The sequence below is a fragment of the Culex quinquefasciatus genome, chromosome 2 (genome assembly GCF_015732765.1).
Source record: "Culex quinquefasciatus strain JHB chromosome 2, VPISU_Cqui_1.0_pri_paternal, whole genome shotgun sequence".
NCBI lineage: Eukaryota > Metazoa > Arthropoda > Insecta > Diptera > Culicidae > Culex > Culex quinquefasciatus.
In genome coordinates, this window is record NC_051862.1 from 117,622,194 (window position 1) to 117,641,076 (window position 18,883).

An 18,883-nucleotide genomic window follows, 5' to 3' on the forward strand; every position below is an offset into this window, starting at 1 on the left:
CTTTGATTTTTCGTTCATATTCATCATTTCTAATTTCTGTGTTCTAATCTTTCTCGTTGGGTGCAGATGGGCATCGAACCCAGAACCATTCGCTTACAAAGCGAACACCGTAACCAGTCAGCCACGGCCGCTCCTATGTGAAAGTTTGATGAATTTGAGCAATATTTGAGAAGAAAAAAAAGTTATGGTTTGTAGGAGATCTCACATCTTTGATCATATAAATAGAATATTTTACACCATAATAAATATGTTACTAGCATGTGGACTCAACGTCATATATCTTGAGCTTAACAAAAAAACAACCAAGGGTTTATTCTTAAAAGTTTCAAACAATTTAACAACATTACTTGCTGAACATCAAAATTTCTTTCCAAAATTGATCCTAGTACAACCCATTGTTCTGCAGTCTAAGAAAACTCACTTGAAACAAGCAAAGAACAATCGGCCAAGTTTCACTACTCAGCCGAAGCTCTTTCTCTCTCTGTGCGACAATCACACGAATGGGAGAATAGAAACAGTAAAATGAAACTATATGCAAATTGATGATGTTCCTTGAAGAAAACGACGAGGGCACGCTTTGATGATGCCAGGAGAATTTAAATTGGATCATTCGGCAAAGGAGTGTGAGAAGAGATCTTTGGAACACCACTTTGGCAGTGATTTGCAGCGTGGAAAATCTTCTGCCTCAGCTCAAGCAAATGATCTTATTTAAACGGAAGTGATTCGCGCGGATTCATTCCGGCAGTCCCAGCTGGCACGTGTTCCCGGCCACGTGTGAAAAAGGACTATTGAACGGGTTTCTGGTATACATAATATGCACAACCTTGGCACCGAGCGCGTATAATTAAATTAACCTAATTTCAGGTCAATTAAGATATTATATTTGCTTTGACTCTTTTCTGGTCGGGTGCCAAACCGCGCTTTTTCGGTCGCCGATTCGGTTTTTCATTCCACCGCGTGGCGTGAAACGGTCGCTGTTCCCGGGTGGGGTGAGAAGATACATAAATTTGGCTTATCAATTCGATAGCCGGAGAAAGCTTGCCGTTCGTTGAAGCGAGCGAGATTTGAATTGAATATTTTTAAGAAATTGATTTTGCTTGCCAAAATTAGTTGCTGAAGAAATGAGGCAATTGTTGAACTTTTGGTCGAAGACCAATAAAAATGAATGTTGAGTAAGTTTGTATTTGATCACAGCTGCTCCATTGCATGAACTTTTGTTAAATATACAACTGTTAACTGAAATGAAAAGAGACTAGGAACATCCGTTTTAAGATTTGGGTGAAAACAACATCACCTCGTCGCCATCGTGCTAACTTGTCGTACGTGCATTTTGGGCCAAATTGAGTTAAGAACGCCATTTTGTGCAGCCTCACCTTTTGACCTTCACAGATCCCCAAAATTAGATTTCAATCCTGAGATATTCAATAAGAACCAAAAAAGCTCCGCGGATTTTTGTCACTTTTCATATGAAAAAAGTTTCAATCTTTTCGTGCTATCTTGTCACTCCCTGAAAATTTTGGTAAGTGCGACAATTGGCCACAGGGATTTCAGGTCAGGATGCGTTTGACGCACGTACATGTGAAACTACCGTAAACATTTGTAATTATAACTCGGGACTTCGGCAACCAAATACAACCAAACTTCGGGGCAATGCACAGAATAGTCAACCAAACAAAACGTGTTTTTCATTGTTTACATTGCTTGCTTTTGTTCTTGTTTATTCAAAGTCAAACATTAAAACGCGTTTTTCTCGAAACGTCGAAATGGCAGGTGCGACAAGATAGCACGACGACGTCGACCTGATGAAAATTGAAAAATACTAATTTCCCCCCTAAAACATCAACGCTCAAAAGCAATCTCTAAACTTTATCTTGATAACGAAATTGAAAAGAAAAACCTCTTGGTACGAAGTAGTCGTTTAAATATTTAGCCTAAACTTTTCGTAATTGTATCATTGTGTGCATAAAATCCACACAGTCAAGCTTCAGGTGGACAAAACGTATACGTAACTTTTCCAAAAGCTATGAGTTTACAAAGATGATCCAAATCCGGATCCTCTTCTCAAATCCTCAACTTACTAACTGGCACAAAATTTAAAGCTTTTTGCTCGACACAAAGTTGTAAAACTATTACAAATCCCTAAAGTTTGCGATGAGCTTGCAGTTTCCGTCTTATAATATTACTTTTACACCTCTTTCACATCTTTCGTCGTGTCTTCTTGAATGGGCTTCAAGCTTCTCGCCCCAATGGAGATATCATATTTGGCAAAAACATCGCACACAAACGACATAACACGTCGCTTATCCTTTCCCCCCTCCCTAACCCAATCCCAACCTCGGGGTATTTGGGCTTGTGCTGCATGTGCTTATCGAAGTAAAAAGGTGGAACAGGAGATAACCTTTTCCGAGCTTCCCCTTGGAGAGTTGTCTTTGAGACTTTGATGGCAAACGCACGAGCACACACATACCTATTTGGGCCAGAGTAGGTACACTTAACATCTGAACTTGAACTTTTGAAACCCCTCAATTCATTTCTTCCAGCAGCCAGCAGTGTCCCCTTCAAACAGTATCCAGTTTTCCTTTGGCATTGGCCAGGCCGTGCTGGTTTTAAGCAGTTCTCTGGAGAAAAAATCCCTATGTATTGAATAAGAGTTTTTCCCTCGTTTCGTATATGTCAAATTTCAATTTGATTTGACTTGACTCTGATATGTAGTTATTTTATTTTAAATAAAACAAAAAATTAAAATCTAGTTTCAAAATCTATAATATTGGGCACAGAATCTAGTGAATCCAGATTTTTGTTGAATGAATTTCCATATCTTTAATGAGAAACGGGTCTTTGGACAACTTCTGTTCAAATTAAATCATTTTCTAAACTCGACGGATTGATGCAGTTGACACACTGAAAAAATATGAGCATTACATCAAACGGAATTCAAAACCTAACGTAAAAACTTATCATGTACTAACTTATCATCAGGGGTGACATTACAGAAGGATGTTTTCGAATGATTACTTAAAAAATCATGCTAATAAATCAACATTAACATACCAAAAAGCATTTCTCCATAATTTTCCTCAATGTTTACGCTGTAATGCTTTTTGAAACTTATTGCTTATTATTGCGGCCATTGATATAGTGGTTTGAAACATTTAAAGAAATGTCAATGTTTCGAAGCATTTCAGAAGCTTTTTTTAAGGTGGTAGATGGTGTCCTTCACTTTTGGGGCAATGACTGTCAATGATGGTTCTGAATTCAGGATCCAGAAATAGTATGTAACTTGAAATCAAAAAAATTATCACTATATGTAAATTGCTTCTACAAACAACACAAAGAAAAACCTTTTTTTATTGAAACATTTTGAATCAAGATTTGAAAGTTTTTCTAAAACAAATATGGCCGCCAAATGGCCGATTGGGGATGATGCCTTCCAGAGCCTTAATGTTAAGATACATGAAAAGAGAACTCTATAGTAACATTCAAAGCATACTATTAAAGTGTTGGAACACTTTGTGTCATTTTTATGAAGCTCTAAATAGATGTTATATATGTCAATAAACAGTAAGCTATAAAATAAGAAAAAATGCGTATCTGATAAAATGTAATAATAAATCATTTTTAACTGTACAGTGTACATTACTGCTAATAAGTAGCATATGATTGGAGCGTGTTTTGTGGTGTTACTATCTATGCAATAATTTAATTTTACAAGCAAATACCTAAATTATACCTTGACGAAACTGAACTTTAAAATTGTCAAGTTGTGTATTTTATCGATAACAATAAAATATCGTTGTCTTATTAAAGATCGATGAGCTTAAATCTAACCCCAAAATTGCTCCAAAGTGCTTTTGGAATATGTTATCCAAAATGACGTCCAATATAGCACTGGTGGAATTTTAGAGTTATTCATCCTGCGTGATCTTGTTAAAAAATGTTTTAATGCTTGATCATAAATTTAAAAAAAAAATAAGGAAGTAAGTTTTTCAAACTTTTTGTCATTTTTGCTGCTGAGGCTTGTTTCTAACAAAAGAATAAAAAAAAGTTTACTTGGATCATCATCAAAAAAATAATTGATACTGAGGTTTTCTAGAGACTTGCTCATTTGAAGATCTCCAAAAATCCGAAAGTGAAAGTGTGTGAAAACACTCGAGTGTGTGTGTGTTCGTTTGCAGGTGTGTACCACAGAGAGCGAAGGTGTTTGTTTGCTTTCATTCGGGTTTATTTTGTCAGGCTCCTTCCTTTCTATTTTCTTCGGGCGGCACGTAACGCCGATCTAATCAGCAAAACGTGATATGAGAAAATTATGATGTTACTGTTTTCAACAGAGAAGAACACACGAGCGACACACTACACGCGCGCCCGGAACGAAACGGAACAAATGAGATTGCTTACATTTGGTCGTGGAACGGGGGTTGCGAAAGAGATTCCTAACGGCTTGTGTTCTTCTGGTAATGCAAATTGGAAATGATTTTCCGGGGGAACACGTGTGCCGGAGATTTTGAAGAACCGCCACCTGGTGCCATTTTCGTAACGATTTGCGCTTCGATTCATCGATGAGCTAATTTGAGAACATTTTCTTATTTACGAAGCGTCGTTAAAAAATAAACAATTCTAAATCTTTGATAGCGAGAAACAAATGGAATGGATAAACCTACTCACCTTGTGGCACGATGTCACCCTTTTCGCGGGTCCAGTAATTGATTGATTTGGGATACGCCTCGGAGTGACACTCCAGTGTCATCCGTTGGCCATCGATGGCCCCGACCAGCTGGTTCGGCACCCAAATCATCGGCGGAACTGTGAACGAACGGGTTAAACAGCCAAATGTAATTAACTACTCTGCTGACCCCACGTGGATCCAGTTCAACTCACAGTGGACAATCAGCATGACGCGTTTGCTGACCGAGGGTGGCACTCCGTTCGAAGCTATGCACAGATATGCTCCCATGTGCAAACGGTTCACCCGGGGAATGCTGAACGTTGGTCCCTCGACGGATGGAACTGAAAATTGGGAAGAAAGCGAATTGTTTAGAACTTCGTGACGTTTAGTGCAACGTAATCAAGATTAGTGGATCAATCTGGCCTTGTCTAGACAAATAATGTAACATGAGATGATGGACATGTAATTTAATTTTTTTTTTTGCATTCTCAGTTACATTCCTGAAATGTTTATCTCGTTGTAGATAACATTCTAGAGTTCTAATCTAAATTATATCGATAGTATGTGCAGTTTAATTAAAGTATCTTCCAAACAATCGGTTTTAAATGTGTCTAACAAAAATTTCGGTGTATCAAACTTTGATTGGAGGCCATCCATATACCACTTAGACGCTTTAGGGGGATACGGTCGAGTTTACAGAATATTGCCCTTGAGATTCGTGTAGTACTAGATCTCCTCTTTCTAATGCAACCTGGTGCTTAAAATTTGAACTTCGCCTTTTTGAGATATTTCCCTGGGCTTTGTCATAATGAGTATCATAAGTTTGATGCTTGTTTGGCAAGGAGTATGATTTGATGCGATGTGGAATTAAAATCTAAGTTTTCAGAATATTGCTGAAACTTACATTTTTACACATCGACGTCGTCGTGCTATCTTGTCGCACCCGCCATTTCGACGTTCCGAGAAAAACGCGTTTTAATGTTTGACCTTGAATATACAAAAACGAGAGCACGCAATGTAAACAATAACAAACACGTTTTGTTTTGCTCACCATTCGGTACATTGTCCCAAAGTTTGGTTGAAGTTGGTTGCTGGAGTCCCGAGTTATAATTACAAATGTTTACGGTAGTCTAGCTTACAGGTGCGACAAACGCATCCTGACTTTCCTGGCCTGAAATCCCTTTGGCCTTTTGTCGCACTTACATCAATTTTCATGGAGTGACTAGATAGCTCGACAAGATTGAAACTACTTTCATATGTAAAGTGTCAAAAATGCACGGAGTTTTTTCGGTTTTTGTTGAATATCTCAGGATTGAAATCGAATTTTGGGGATCTGTGAAGGTCAAAAGGTGAGGCATTGTGAGCTGCACAAAATGGCGTTCTTAACTCAATTTGGCCCAAAATGCACGTACGACAAGTTAGCACGATGGCGACGACATGGACACCACTTCATGCTGCGAGAACCCACTTTGGCGCAGTCTCAGGGTACAATGAACTGCTACATATGTGATTTTTCCCTATCTTAATGTGGGTGTCAGGTTAGGATGCAGGTTTTTAAAAATTTCGTTATTTGTAGAAACTAGGATTTTAACTATAAATATCATCTTTTTATACTTTGCATTTAGTTATTTAGGGATAAAATTAGGAATAGTGAATTTAATAATTCTGTCAGAATCGGTGATTTTCATTCAAGTAGCATAAAAACCATTCTGATTTGTCAAAATTTCCATAGAGTCTCGATCAATCAATAGTGAAATGATATCGTACTAAATTCGTTGATCAGTTGAACTAACGGTTGTCGGATTATGATTGTATCGACCATTGTTGTGAATCGAGGATCTACCGGAATTCTGACGAACAAATGGTCGTCTATTTTTCAATTAGCGACTTTTAAAATATGACCTGTTAATCTTTTTGTTTTTTGTTTTTAAAAGAAGCCAGACAGGTTTTAGAAGAAATGTACTAGGATTTTTGACTATTAATTTAAATGTCGGGGATTTGAGATAACAATAGCTTTCGGATAGGTTACTTTAAATCTTGTGTAATTCAAGTTAGGTAGTTATCCGCAAATTAATTTTTGAACTTAAATGAATAATTGAATATTTTGGCCTTATGAATAACACACAACTGTGCATTTATTCTAGAGTCAGATCCATACAGCGTCAGTGTTTATTTGGTCGAAGTGTACTAATTCATTGGCAGATCTGATTCTAGTTGTAATGTACGACAAGACTTCTGACGAACGTGACAGGACGAGGGCCCAGCTTAGAGGTTTCGACATCAACGATGTGCGGCTGGATCACCCTCCAAAAAAAAAAAAAATAAAAAAAATCGCCTTTTTGAGATATTAAATTTGTATCTTTTTAACTTAAAAATGGCTGTAACTTTTGACCCTTAAGTCCAATTGACTTGTCAAAAAATGAAAATGTTGGATTTTAAAGATCTAAAAGTGTTTTGAACATTACTAGGGTTAGTGAAATTTCACGATTTCGCGGACAGCGTGAAATCCGTGAAATTTGTCTTTTTCCGCGAAATCCCGTGAAATTTTATGTTTGTGTGAAACTGTAACAATTTTTTTCAAAAATTTTATCAAACTCAAACAGAAATAAAAATAATTCGAAGATCTACTGTAGAATTAAGCGAGTGAAAATACCCCTTTTCAATTACTTATATAGGGTTAGTGAAATTTGATGACCATCCGCGAACGGTGTGAAATACTTGATATTTATAAATTTTCTCAGATCATGCTTTTCTTCAAACAACTTCAATATTTCAACCAAAAAGACTATTTAAGTAAATTTTATAAGTTTTAAATTGAAAAGCTTGATATGAACCATTTTAAGAATTGTTTAGATTTATCAGTTTTTAGGAAGTAACAAAATTTTGTAATATTTTTTCACCTTAGTAAAAATTTCACTTTTTAATTCGAAAATCAAAATTTCAAAATAAAATAAGCTTTGTTTTATCCAAAAATAAGTGAAGAGTATTATAAATACTCATCACTTAGAAATCACTTTTTAAAAACATATCAGATTTTTTTTTCTAAGTTTTGTTTAATTGTAACGCAATTTGATTATTTGGGTGGATGATTCCCGTGAAAGTTAAAAAATGCCACCTTTTTTTTGTTTTCTGATCTCATTTTAAATAAAAATTTCGATTTTGTTGCAAATTATATTATTTTTGCCTATTGATTTTAAATTTAGTTTTTGAAAAGAGTGATCGAATCTTAAAAAAATATTTTGAATGGGCTAAATGACGCAGAAAATTTAACTAACTATTTTACTCATTTTGGATGAACAAGATTGTTGAATCTTGCTTTGATATGAAATTCAATAAAATGTAAACTATTAAAACAGAAGCAAATCAGCGAAAACATTATTGCTATATTTGTTGAATATCAAACATGTAGATCAATAAATGATGCCCTATATTTTGTTTTAAATATAAAAAGAGCTATAAACTAGGTAAAAACTTTTTTTGAAAATTATGAGAGTTTTTTTTTGTTTCACGTTTAAATTTAGTGAAGTTTTTTTTTAACAGAAGATTTTCAGAGTTATTTCAACATTTCTCATGTCCGTGACATTTGCGTGAAATTTTGTGTTTTGCAATTGAGTTCCCCGTGAAATTTGCTATTTTCGAGCGTGAAAAATCACTAAGCCTAAACATTACTTTTCTCTTAAACCTAACCCCAATGCTTTTGAGTTTTTGATGCAGTTTGGTTCAAAATCATGTGATCTTTCATAAGAGCCTATAACTTTCAGTATTTTGTTCTAGAAATCATGACGAAATCCAGTTTTTTCGCGAAAACTTAACACATAGCCTTTTTTGTGGGACAAACTTCAAATGCGTTTTTCTCAGCTTGCTGTTTTTGCATATATGGAACATTTATGCGAACATGGTCACATTACTACTTCCAAAAAACAGTTTTTTGATGATTTGCTCAGATGCTCCCTATAAAACTGATAATAGAAAACGTAAATTGCACGATCTTGGTGTCTTCGACAAAGTTACTTGAATTCGCAAGCTTAACAACTTTCTAGAAGACGAAAAAATTCCCGAAAATATTCCTGAAAAGTTAGATTTTTAAAATCACCCTTATCGTGAACTAACCTAATTTTCAACCAATGGTTTTCTGCCAAATAACTCTTCTAAAAACACCAAAGCTCCAAAAAATCCCAATTTTCGGAAAACCCTGTTCAGCATTTTTGGATCCAAAGGATTAAAAAAAATAAAATATATTTTCCTGTTTCAAGTGTCCAAACATATTTTCATCCGAAGTGAAATTTTGCCGAGAACTTCGGATAATTGAGTCTGGACTTTAATAAAACATTCAAATCTCAACAACGATCGAACAAATGTTAGATGTCAAACTTAAACATTTTTGTTTTTTTTTTTTAGTTTTTAGGATATTTATTCAAGCATTACTTTTCAAGGGATTCACTTAATTTTCATTGACCGTTAAAATCATGCATTACGATTTTAAAATTTAACAGCTTTTTCATCGTTAAGATAAGGAAATTTTACGAAAGTTTAACTAAAAAGGCAAAAATAACTAATATGCTCAAAAATCCCATTTTATAATTGAAAGATAATGGGCCTGGAACCGTTGCATCTAATCAATCTCAAATGTAAGATTTTCAAAATATAAGCTCAAGAATGACCAAACATTATTAAGTTTGTTACACCTTACTCTTTACTTTCGTTCGAGCCTTAGTTTTGAACGTAACAAGTTAAGCACAAATTTCTCTCCAGTGTCAAATAGAAACATATTCGACAAATCAGAGTGTTTGCTGACCTGCCAATTTAACAACGCTGCACACAAAACCTTAACATTTCACAGTCAATTCACCAGGAACAATAAAATGATAAATTTTCAATTGCAATGAAAATTGATTCCAATGAATAAAGCTGTCATAAAATGGAATTATTTTTCATTTTTCTCGTACGAGGCACGAAACGCAAACGGTGAAACAAAACAGAAAACAGTAACAAGCAAACAAGCTGTCTCCGGTAAACCAACATTCGTCATGCACCACGTCGTGGACCTTTTTTTTACCCACCCAAAAATACTGACAAACGACAAACGGAAACAGTAGTTGCTGGCAAAACAAATCGACGTCGAATGTTTGCGAGTCTCGTGCACGGATTGTGCTCATATAGGTGGCGAACAGAAGGGATCATTTTGGAAAGACTCTCTTAATCCGGAAAAAATATGGTTGTCTATTTGTTTTTAATTTAATTATCACTTTCGTTGCAATTGAATTTCGACGCAAAAATTAAAATGTTTCAATAAAAAAACGAATCGAGGTTAACCGTGTGACCAAATACCCTTCTTCCTTCCTTTTTGACAAACGAATTGTGTGCAATGTACGTTTGCACTGTATTGTCACGTCGGTAAGGATCTGATGAAATATGTAATGAAGCCATCAAGCACAAATGAAAAGCGATACTCCGCATAAAGTAAGCAAAAGTCGTCGTCCCTCCCCCACTTCCATTGTCATGATATCGGTAAATCGTCCCCCGCTGCCATTCCGTCGGTTTGCCTGTGTTGAGAGGCAGAAGAGAGCAATCAGGCGTGAAATAGCTCGTCAGTCGACGATTCGTCGGAGAAGAAACAGGATAAGCAGAAGAGGATTTTCCTCGCCACTCAACACCCACCCAGGAAGGAAGGAAGAGTCAACAAGGAAGCCGCCGGAGCAAACTCTTTCAATTCAATCACTCTGAAACTCCCCTCTTTCCGCAAAAGAATAGGGGCGGGAAATTATTCACCAATTGAGCCTGTCGGTATTAATTCAATTATTTCCATTTATGTGTTTGTTTTGATATCGAATCACAAAATCGTTTATCGTGTTTGCCAAACAAATAATTTATTCTCATTTAGAGGTGGATATATTTTCTGATCCGGACCGGATTCTGGGGGATTGCGAACGGATGGCTTGAACTTCATACAATCCCAGCTGTTTGTGATATATTTTATATATATATATATATATATTTGACATCGATTAGCTAGACCCTAACACTGCCAGGACAGACATGATTCATGCCGAACTGTTTTTACGCTCTAATGGATGCAAATCTATGAATAATTAAGTGCGGAACACTTTAAGCTAACTTTAGGAACACTATACTTATTCTCGCTAAAATTATGATTGATTGTGGCATTACTTATTCAGTTAGGTTAGAATAAAGGTTACTTATGACGAGATGTTTTGAATATATTCAAGATCAACTAATTTTTATATAGTCAAAGCAGGATTTTTTCCGCATAAAATCTTTCCTGTGCTCAAAATTACAAATACCTAAAAGCATTGATTTAGCTAGCGATCCTGGGATATTTTTAAAATGGTCACAAAAACATTTTTTAATACATTTGTATAGTTTTTGAGTTTGAAATCATATAATAAATTGATGCCAACAGAACATAGTCGAGACAAAAATCTGAATACAGCAGTTTTAAGATATCTTAAACGCACTTAAAATTACAAAATTCTATCCACTAAGTTGTGCTTTGGATTTTAAACCAACCACAATTCTTTGTTCAATGTGTTCCAGGGTAAAAAGGTTCTTAAAAAATAAATCAAATTTAACATACAAGTTTTTATGTATTTCATAATTTCTGAAGAAAAAATACACAAGATTGAAAAGAATCGTACAGTCATCCCAAATATTCGGAACACCCACAAATTCGGAACACTTTTGTGGTAATTTGTCAAAAGAATGCAAAATGCAACTTTTCTGCCGACCCTGCTATTTTTAAGGCCTTTATTTGGACATTCTCTTGCTGTTTCATCAGTAAAAGTAATACTTTTCAAACAAAAACTGCATTTCAAGACTATTTTATCCAGAGCAGCAAAATACTGCCTCCAAATTGCCCGTTCCATGATTGTGGGATGTTATTGTGTCTCCCACAATTGTGGAACACCTGATATTTTCACAAAAAAGTTATCAGACCATTCATAAAACATCACTAACCATGAGTTCGATTGGTTTCAGAGTGCAAAGTCATTTTTTTGCAAAAAACATGTACACCTGGAGAGAAAAAAAAGTTTATTTACATCGTTAGAAAAAAGTGTTCCGAATTTGTGGATTTCAATGGTTAATGTTTTTCTTCGAAAACTTGATATAAATCGTAAAAATGTACAGCCGGTCTATACATCAATCGAAAGATCGCAAGAAAAGCTTTCACATGAAGGTAAAAGCAAATCATTATGTTCAATTATCAATTTTATATGATTTATTGAACATTGGCCGATCTGTAAACTGTTCCGAATATGAGGGATGAGTGTAAACAGAAAATTTTCCTCGCAATCGCATTTTAATTTTTGTATTTTTTAATCCGGCTGAAACTTTTTTTCGATTTTATATCGAAAATGAAGTTAAAAATTTTTTGCGACCGATATTTCGATTTTTTGAAAAATTAAGTATTGATCGAAAAAATTATTACTCGGCCAAAAATGTTTTGCCTATTCCGGAAATTTTTGAAAAGTTGGCATTTGATGTCCCCAAAAATACATCAGAAATAAGAAAAAATAAAAATAGTGTTTTTTTGCAAATAAAATGTAAGCAACAAAAAGTGAAATCAAAAATTACGATTTTTTTACCTTGTATCATTTTCTTTCAATGCAGCCCTTATACATGCCTACAACTTTGCTCAAGACACCAAATCGATCAAAAAATTCCTTCAAAAGATACAGATTTTTGAATGTTCACATATTATTTTTGTATGGATAGCTGCCAAATTTGTATGAAAAATTATATGGACAAACTAATGATGCAAAATGGCTTATCTGGGCATACTAAAGGCACAAAATAAATCAGCCGGTTTAAAAAATTCAAAAAAAAAAATCGAACTACCAAAATATCAGAGAATTGCTTAAGTTGTAGTTAGTCAATTTTAAGTCTTATACAGTTGCGTCTTTCAATTACAAAAAAATGATACCCATGCTTTATAGGTAATCGCTGAAATCAAAATGTCAGTAACAAAACTAGGAAAATTAATCACCAATAATGAATAAGCCTATGCTGCAGTTTGAATTGATTGACTTGTCTATCGAACAGCTACATCCAATTACTTCCGAATTGGCACAGCATTTTGTCACTCAGACTCAGAACGTCGCTTGGGAGCCCAATTTACAGCAGTTTCAGCGTAGACACGTTTACACGATTTGAACATAACCATTCGTGGAGCATTAAACGACATTTGCAAATAGAAAAATTAAAACCATCGACTCCCCAAGTGCTGATGTTCAATTATTGAAATTAGCTCTCTGTTCGAAGAAATGGAGCCGTATAGGATGTTTGCACTGCATGCCTCTTTCTCGACTTGTATACACACACAAATACACATGAAAATAAATAATAAAACATGCTTATTGCCCCTGCCAAACAGAGAGATATCCATAAAATTCACAGCTCTTTCACTCGCTACCAACGCCGATACATCACTTAGCTCAATTGCATATCATATTCATACACCGCAAAGTTTACAGCTATATTGCCGATTTTAATCTCTCTCAATCCTTGCCACCCCTCTCACGTATCCTTCAGGGAAATTTATTGCATTCGTTTGGAATTACGAGGTGAAGTTTTTTTCTCTAAATTTATCTGTATTTGATGTATACGGAGCAGGTCATGGTCCACTATTCGCCACGAGTAAAAAGTTATCAAACTCACCTAATTCACCGTCTTGCAGCGAGATGTTTTCACCACCCTCCCGGCGCCACACGATCGTCGGTGCCGGAGATCCGGTGGCCGCACAGCGCAGTGTCACGTTGCTGCCCTCGCGGACGACCATGTCCGTGCTGGTGGGATAATCCAGGATGTCCGGCGGTACTGCAAAGGTGGCACAATCGAATGATGGGTGAGAATTTTAACTGAAGGGCTCGAAGGTGAAACATCGAGAGATGGTGTAAAAATTGCGAGCAGTTAAAATTCCAATTTGATTATTACGTTTGCTGAAGGAAGTTTTTAAAAATCATATCATATTGCTAACCATTAGTTAGTTAGTTATTTATTAGTTATTTACATTAAGCTGAACGAAAGGACGGTCTCTACGAGCATTTTTTTAACTAGGTTAAAATCAAGTAACTTTGGCAAGAAAATAATGTGTTATTTTTTATACAATTCGCCATTTATCTTTATGTTAACAAAATATTGTACATAACTCTTGTATAAAATTGTTTGATTACTCTCAAAAAGCTATTTAATAATTAATAACATTTGAAAACATTTTTTGAAGCTGTATTTGTGATTTTGTCTCAAATTGTAAATCACCATTTCGTGATAAAGTTAGCTATAATTTGCAACAGAAAAATCGCTATTTACTCAGCCTGACGAATGGAAAAAAAAACGGACGGAATCGACGTAACACCTTATAATGTGGCCCTCTTAAACCTTGCAGTTTCGTCAACGGTTCCACAGGCGTGTATCGTTCTTTTTGCGACAAGACTCCGCCTCCCGGGTCTCCTAAGTGTGAAGGTATGGCACGGGGAGAGGGCACCGAAAGATTTTTTTGCGTCCGCCTCGGGATTCGAACCGGCGACCTCTGGATTGTGAGTCCAGTGCGCGGTCCGATTGATCCACACAGGCAGCCTGACGAATATTTTAATAAAATCACTGTTTATTCAATAAGCCCAAAGCTGAGCAGTTCTTTACGAAATCGGTAATTTTTTATATATTTTTGTATTTTTGACAAAGAACTTTGTCCTAAGGTTTCTATACGTGGTGTCAATCCAAAATTTTCGCGAAGCGAAAACGTTACGTGACGAATTCCCCTCTCGGCAAATTTCCCCTCTTTTTGGTGCACGCCGGTTGGATGAACGAACGTTTCCCAATCAGTCAATCGAGAGACGTGAGATTGATGTATCTAAAATCACCCCACTCCACCTCATAATTTTCGGATCGTCGACGAGCCAACAAAACTCGGCTCGGTCGGTCCCGAAAATTCATTCTATTGCTGGACGTCGACGAGAACACATCAGAAGCAGATGGCCTGGTGGCCCGGTAGCAGACGGCCTGGAGGTCTGGGAGCAGATGGCTTGGAGGCAAGGACCAGCTAAGACATGGCAGTCGCGGGAGTCGATCATTGGAACTGGCCACCACCTGGACTGGAGTGGCCGGAGGCCCCAGGGATGTTCCGATGGGGGGACATTTTCCGGACCGTAAGAGTTGGGGCAATATGGGTATCAAACTTTATGGTTTTTGATACTGGATATGAAATTTGACATTTCGGCAGAAGTGGCCACAATCCGGAGTGGCCGGAGGCCCCGCGGATGTTCCGATGGGGGGACATTTTCCGGACCGTAAGAGTTGGGGCAATATGGGTATCAAACTTTATGGTTTTTGATACCGGACATGAAATGTGACATTTTGGCAGTAGTGGCCACAATCCGGAGTGGCCGGAGGCCCCGCGGATGTTCCGATGGGGGGACATTTGCCGGACCGTAAGAGTTGGGGCAATATGGGTATCAAACTTTATGGTTTTTGATACTGGATATGAAATTTGACATTTCGGCAGAAGTGGCCACAATCCGGAGTGGCCGGAGGCCCCGCGGATGTTCCGATGGGGGGACAATTGCCGGACCGTAAGAGTTGGGGCAATATGGGTATCAAACTTTATGGTTTTTGATACTGGACATGAAATGTGACATTTCGGCAGAAGTGGCCACAATCCAGAGTGACCGGAGGCCCCGCGGATGTTCCGATGGGGGGACATTTGCCGAACCGTAAGAGTTGGGGCAATATGGGTATCAAACATTATGGTTTTTGATACTGGACATGAAATTTGACATTTCGGCAGTAGTGGCCACAATCAGGAGTGGCCGGAGGCCCCGCGGATGTTCCGATGGGAGGACATTTGCTGGACCGTAAGAGTTGGGGCAATATGGGTATCAAACATCATGGTTTTTGATACCGGACATGAAATGTGACATTTTGGCAGTAGTGGCCACAATCCAGAGTGACCGGAGGCCCCGCGGATGTTCCGATGGGGGGACATTTGCCGAACCGTAAGAGTTGGGGCAATATGGGTATCAAACATTATGGTTTTTGATACTGGACATGAAATTTGACATTTCGGCAGTAGTGGCCACAATCCGGAGTGGCCGAAGGCCCCGCGGATGTTCCGATGGGGGGACATTTGCCGGACCGTAAGAGTTGGGGCAATATGGGTATCAAACTTTATGGTTTTTGATACCGGACATGAAATGTGACATTTTGGCAGTAGTGGCCACAATCCGGAGTGGCCGGAGGCCCCGCGGATGTTCCGATGGGGGGACATTTGCCGGACCGTAAGAGTTGGGGCAATATGGGTATCAAACATTATGGTTTTTGATACTGGACATGAAATTTAACATTTCTGCAGTAGTGGCCACAATCCGGAGTGGCCGGAGGCCCCGCGGATGTTCCGATGGGGGGACATTTGCTGGACCGTGAGAGTTGGGGCAATATGGGTATCAAACTTTATGGTTTTTGATACTGCATATGAAATTTGACATTTCGGCAGTAGTGGCCACAATCCGGAGTGGCCGGAGGCCCCGCGGATGTTCCGATGGGGGGACAATTGCCGGACCGTAAGAGTTGGGGCAATATGGGTATCAAACTTTATGGTTTTTGATACTGGAAAGGAAATTTGACATTTCGGCAGAAGTGGCCACAATCCAGAGTGACCGGAGGCCCCGCGGATGTTCCGATGGGGGGACATTTGCTGAACCGTAAGAGTTGGGGCAATATGGGTATCAAACATAATGGTTTTTGATACCGGACATGAAATGTGACATTTTGGCAGTAGTGGCCACAATCCGGAGTGGCCGAAGGCCCCGCGGATGTTCCGATGGGCGGACATTTGCCGGACCGTAAGAGTTGGGGCAATATGGGTATCAAACTTTATGTTTTTTGATACTGGACATGAAATTTGACATTTCGGCAGAAGTGGCCACAATCCAGAGTGACCGGAGGCCCCGCGGATGTTCCGATGGGGGGACATTTGCCGAACCGTAAGTGTTGGGGCAATATGGGTATCAAACTTTATAATTTTTGATACTGGACATAAAAAGTTGCATTTGGCCATTATCTGAAACTAAGCAGTTAAAATATATTGCTTATTAGGCAGGAAGTAATAAATAGATTACTGCGATGCCCATTTTTTTGAGCCACTGCGAAAATCTGTTTCTGGAAATTTCAAATAACTATCTCGTAATCATTAAGAGCCCTGTAAGGGTAGTTTTTAATGTCTGCTGTTCAAATTTCTTTTACTGCCACCGATTGCTTGCAACAGCCTTGCAAGAACATTCCCGCATCTTGGTAACATTCGAGTGGTGAAGGAAAGTAAATTGATTTTACTTAGATTTCTATTTCAGCTCCACTTGCAATTTCCGTCCCCTTAGTTCGATAGGACGGTTATTATAAGGGGGGAATTTGGACCGGACATTCTAATCGAAAATTTCAACAATCATCTTGCAAAGTTCTTTGTCATACTGGTCATGTGTAACATAACCACCTGCACCTTTTTTAATCCGGCTGAAACTTTTTTAGTGCCTTTGGCAGGGGTGTGCTTATGGGTAGATTTGAGTAGATGACATCTACTTAGCTGTTTGCTTAAATTTATTTATTTTTTAAGGAAAAATATTCAAGTTAAACGATATTTTTGACCATAAAAGGGCTTGCACCAAGTTTCACCAATTTTTTGGCTCAATTTTGAAGCGCCCTTTTCTTTTTTTCAAGTCATATGCACTCTTTCTGGAAAGTCAACCAAACATTTCAGTGTTTCAAGGTAGTGCTGTCGCAGTCTGTCGCAAAGTCGCCAAGTCGAGGAGCGATATTTTTTAAATTAAGTTTGTCTGAAGGCGCCCCTAGGATTTAAAAAATTGTATTGAAATTTTCAATATGAAAATTTGACTGGAGGCGCCCTACGACTTAAAAATGTATTGAAATTTTCAATATGAAAATTTGACTGGAGGCGCCCCTACGACTTAAAAAAATGTATTGAAATTCTCAATATGAAAATTTGACTGGAGGCACCCCTACGACTTAAAAAAATGTATTGAAATTCTCAATATGAAAATGTGACTGGAGGCGCCCCTACGACTTAAAAAAATGTATTGAAATTCTCAATATGAAAATTTGACTGGAGGCGCCCCTACGACTTAAAAAAATGTATTGAAATTCTCAATATGAAAATTTGACTGGAGGCGCCCCTACGACTTAAAAAAATGTATTGAAATTTTCAATATGAAAATTTGACTGGAGGCGCCCCTACGACTTAAAAAAATGTATTGAAATTCTCAATATGAAAATTTGACTGGAGGCGCCCCTACGACTTAAAAAATGTATTGAAATTCTCAATATGAAAATTTGACTGGAGGCGCCCTACGACTTAAAAAATGTATTGAAATTCTCAATATGAAAATGTGACTGGAGGCGCCCTACGACTTAAAAATGTATTGAAATTCTCAATATGAAAATTTGACTGGAGGCGCCCCTACGACTTAAAAAAATGTATTGAAATTCTCAATATGAAAATTTGACTGGAGGCGCCCCTACGACTTAAAAAAATGTATTGAAATTTTCAATATGAAAATTAGACTGGAGGCGCCCCTACGACTTAAAAAAATGTATTGAAATTCTCAATATGAAAATTTGACTGGAGGCGCCCCTACGACTTAAAAAAATGTATTGAAATTCTCAATATGAAAATTTGACTGGAGGCGCCCCTACGACTTAAAAAAATGTATTGAAATTTTCAATATGAAAATTTGACTGGAGGCGCCCCTACGACTTAAAAATGTATTGAAATTCTCAATATGAAAATTTGACTGGAGGCGCCCTACGACTTAAAAAATGTATTGAAATTCTCAATATGAAAATTTGACTGGAGGCGCCCCTATGGCTGAAAAAAATTGAACAGGGGTGTGCTTATGGGTAGATTTGAGTAGATGACATCTACTTAGCTGTTTGCTTAAATTTATTTATTTTTAAGGAAAAATATTCAAGTTAAACGATATTTTTGACCATAAAAGGGCTTGCACCAAGTTTCACCAATTTTTGGCTCAATTTTGAAGCGCCCTTTTCTTTTTTCAAGTCATATGCACTCTTTCTGGAAAGTCAACCAAACATTTCAGTGTTTCAAGGTAGTGCTGTCGCAGTCTGTCGCAAAGTCGCCAAGTCGAGGAGCGATATTTTTTAAATTAAGTTTGTCTGAAGGCGCCCCTAGGATTTAAA

General features: G+C 37.4%; 1 protein-coding gene across 3 annotated transcripts in view; it reads right to left on the bottom strand.

Moving 5' to 3' along the window:
- The window catches only part of LOC6041296 (lachesin), a 94,987-nt gene that overhangs the window by 17,103 nt on the left and 59,001 nt on the right, over positions 1 to 18,883 (bottom strand). For all 3 annotated transcript variants that reach the window (XM_038253939.1, XM_038253938.1, XM_038253937.1), the window contains exons 5-7: positions 13,340 to 13,498; positions 4,876 to 5,004; positions 4,663 to 4,800 (exon numbers count right to left, since the gene is read on the bottom strand). In XM_038253939.1, the coding sequence (XP_038109867.1) occupies positions 4,663 to 4,800; positions 4,876 to 5,004; positions 13,340 to 13,498 (426 nt within the window). The remainder of the gene's footprint in view (positions 1 to 4,662; positions 4,801 to 4,875; positions 5,005 to 13,339; positions 13,499 to 18,883) is intronic.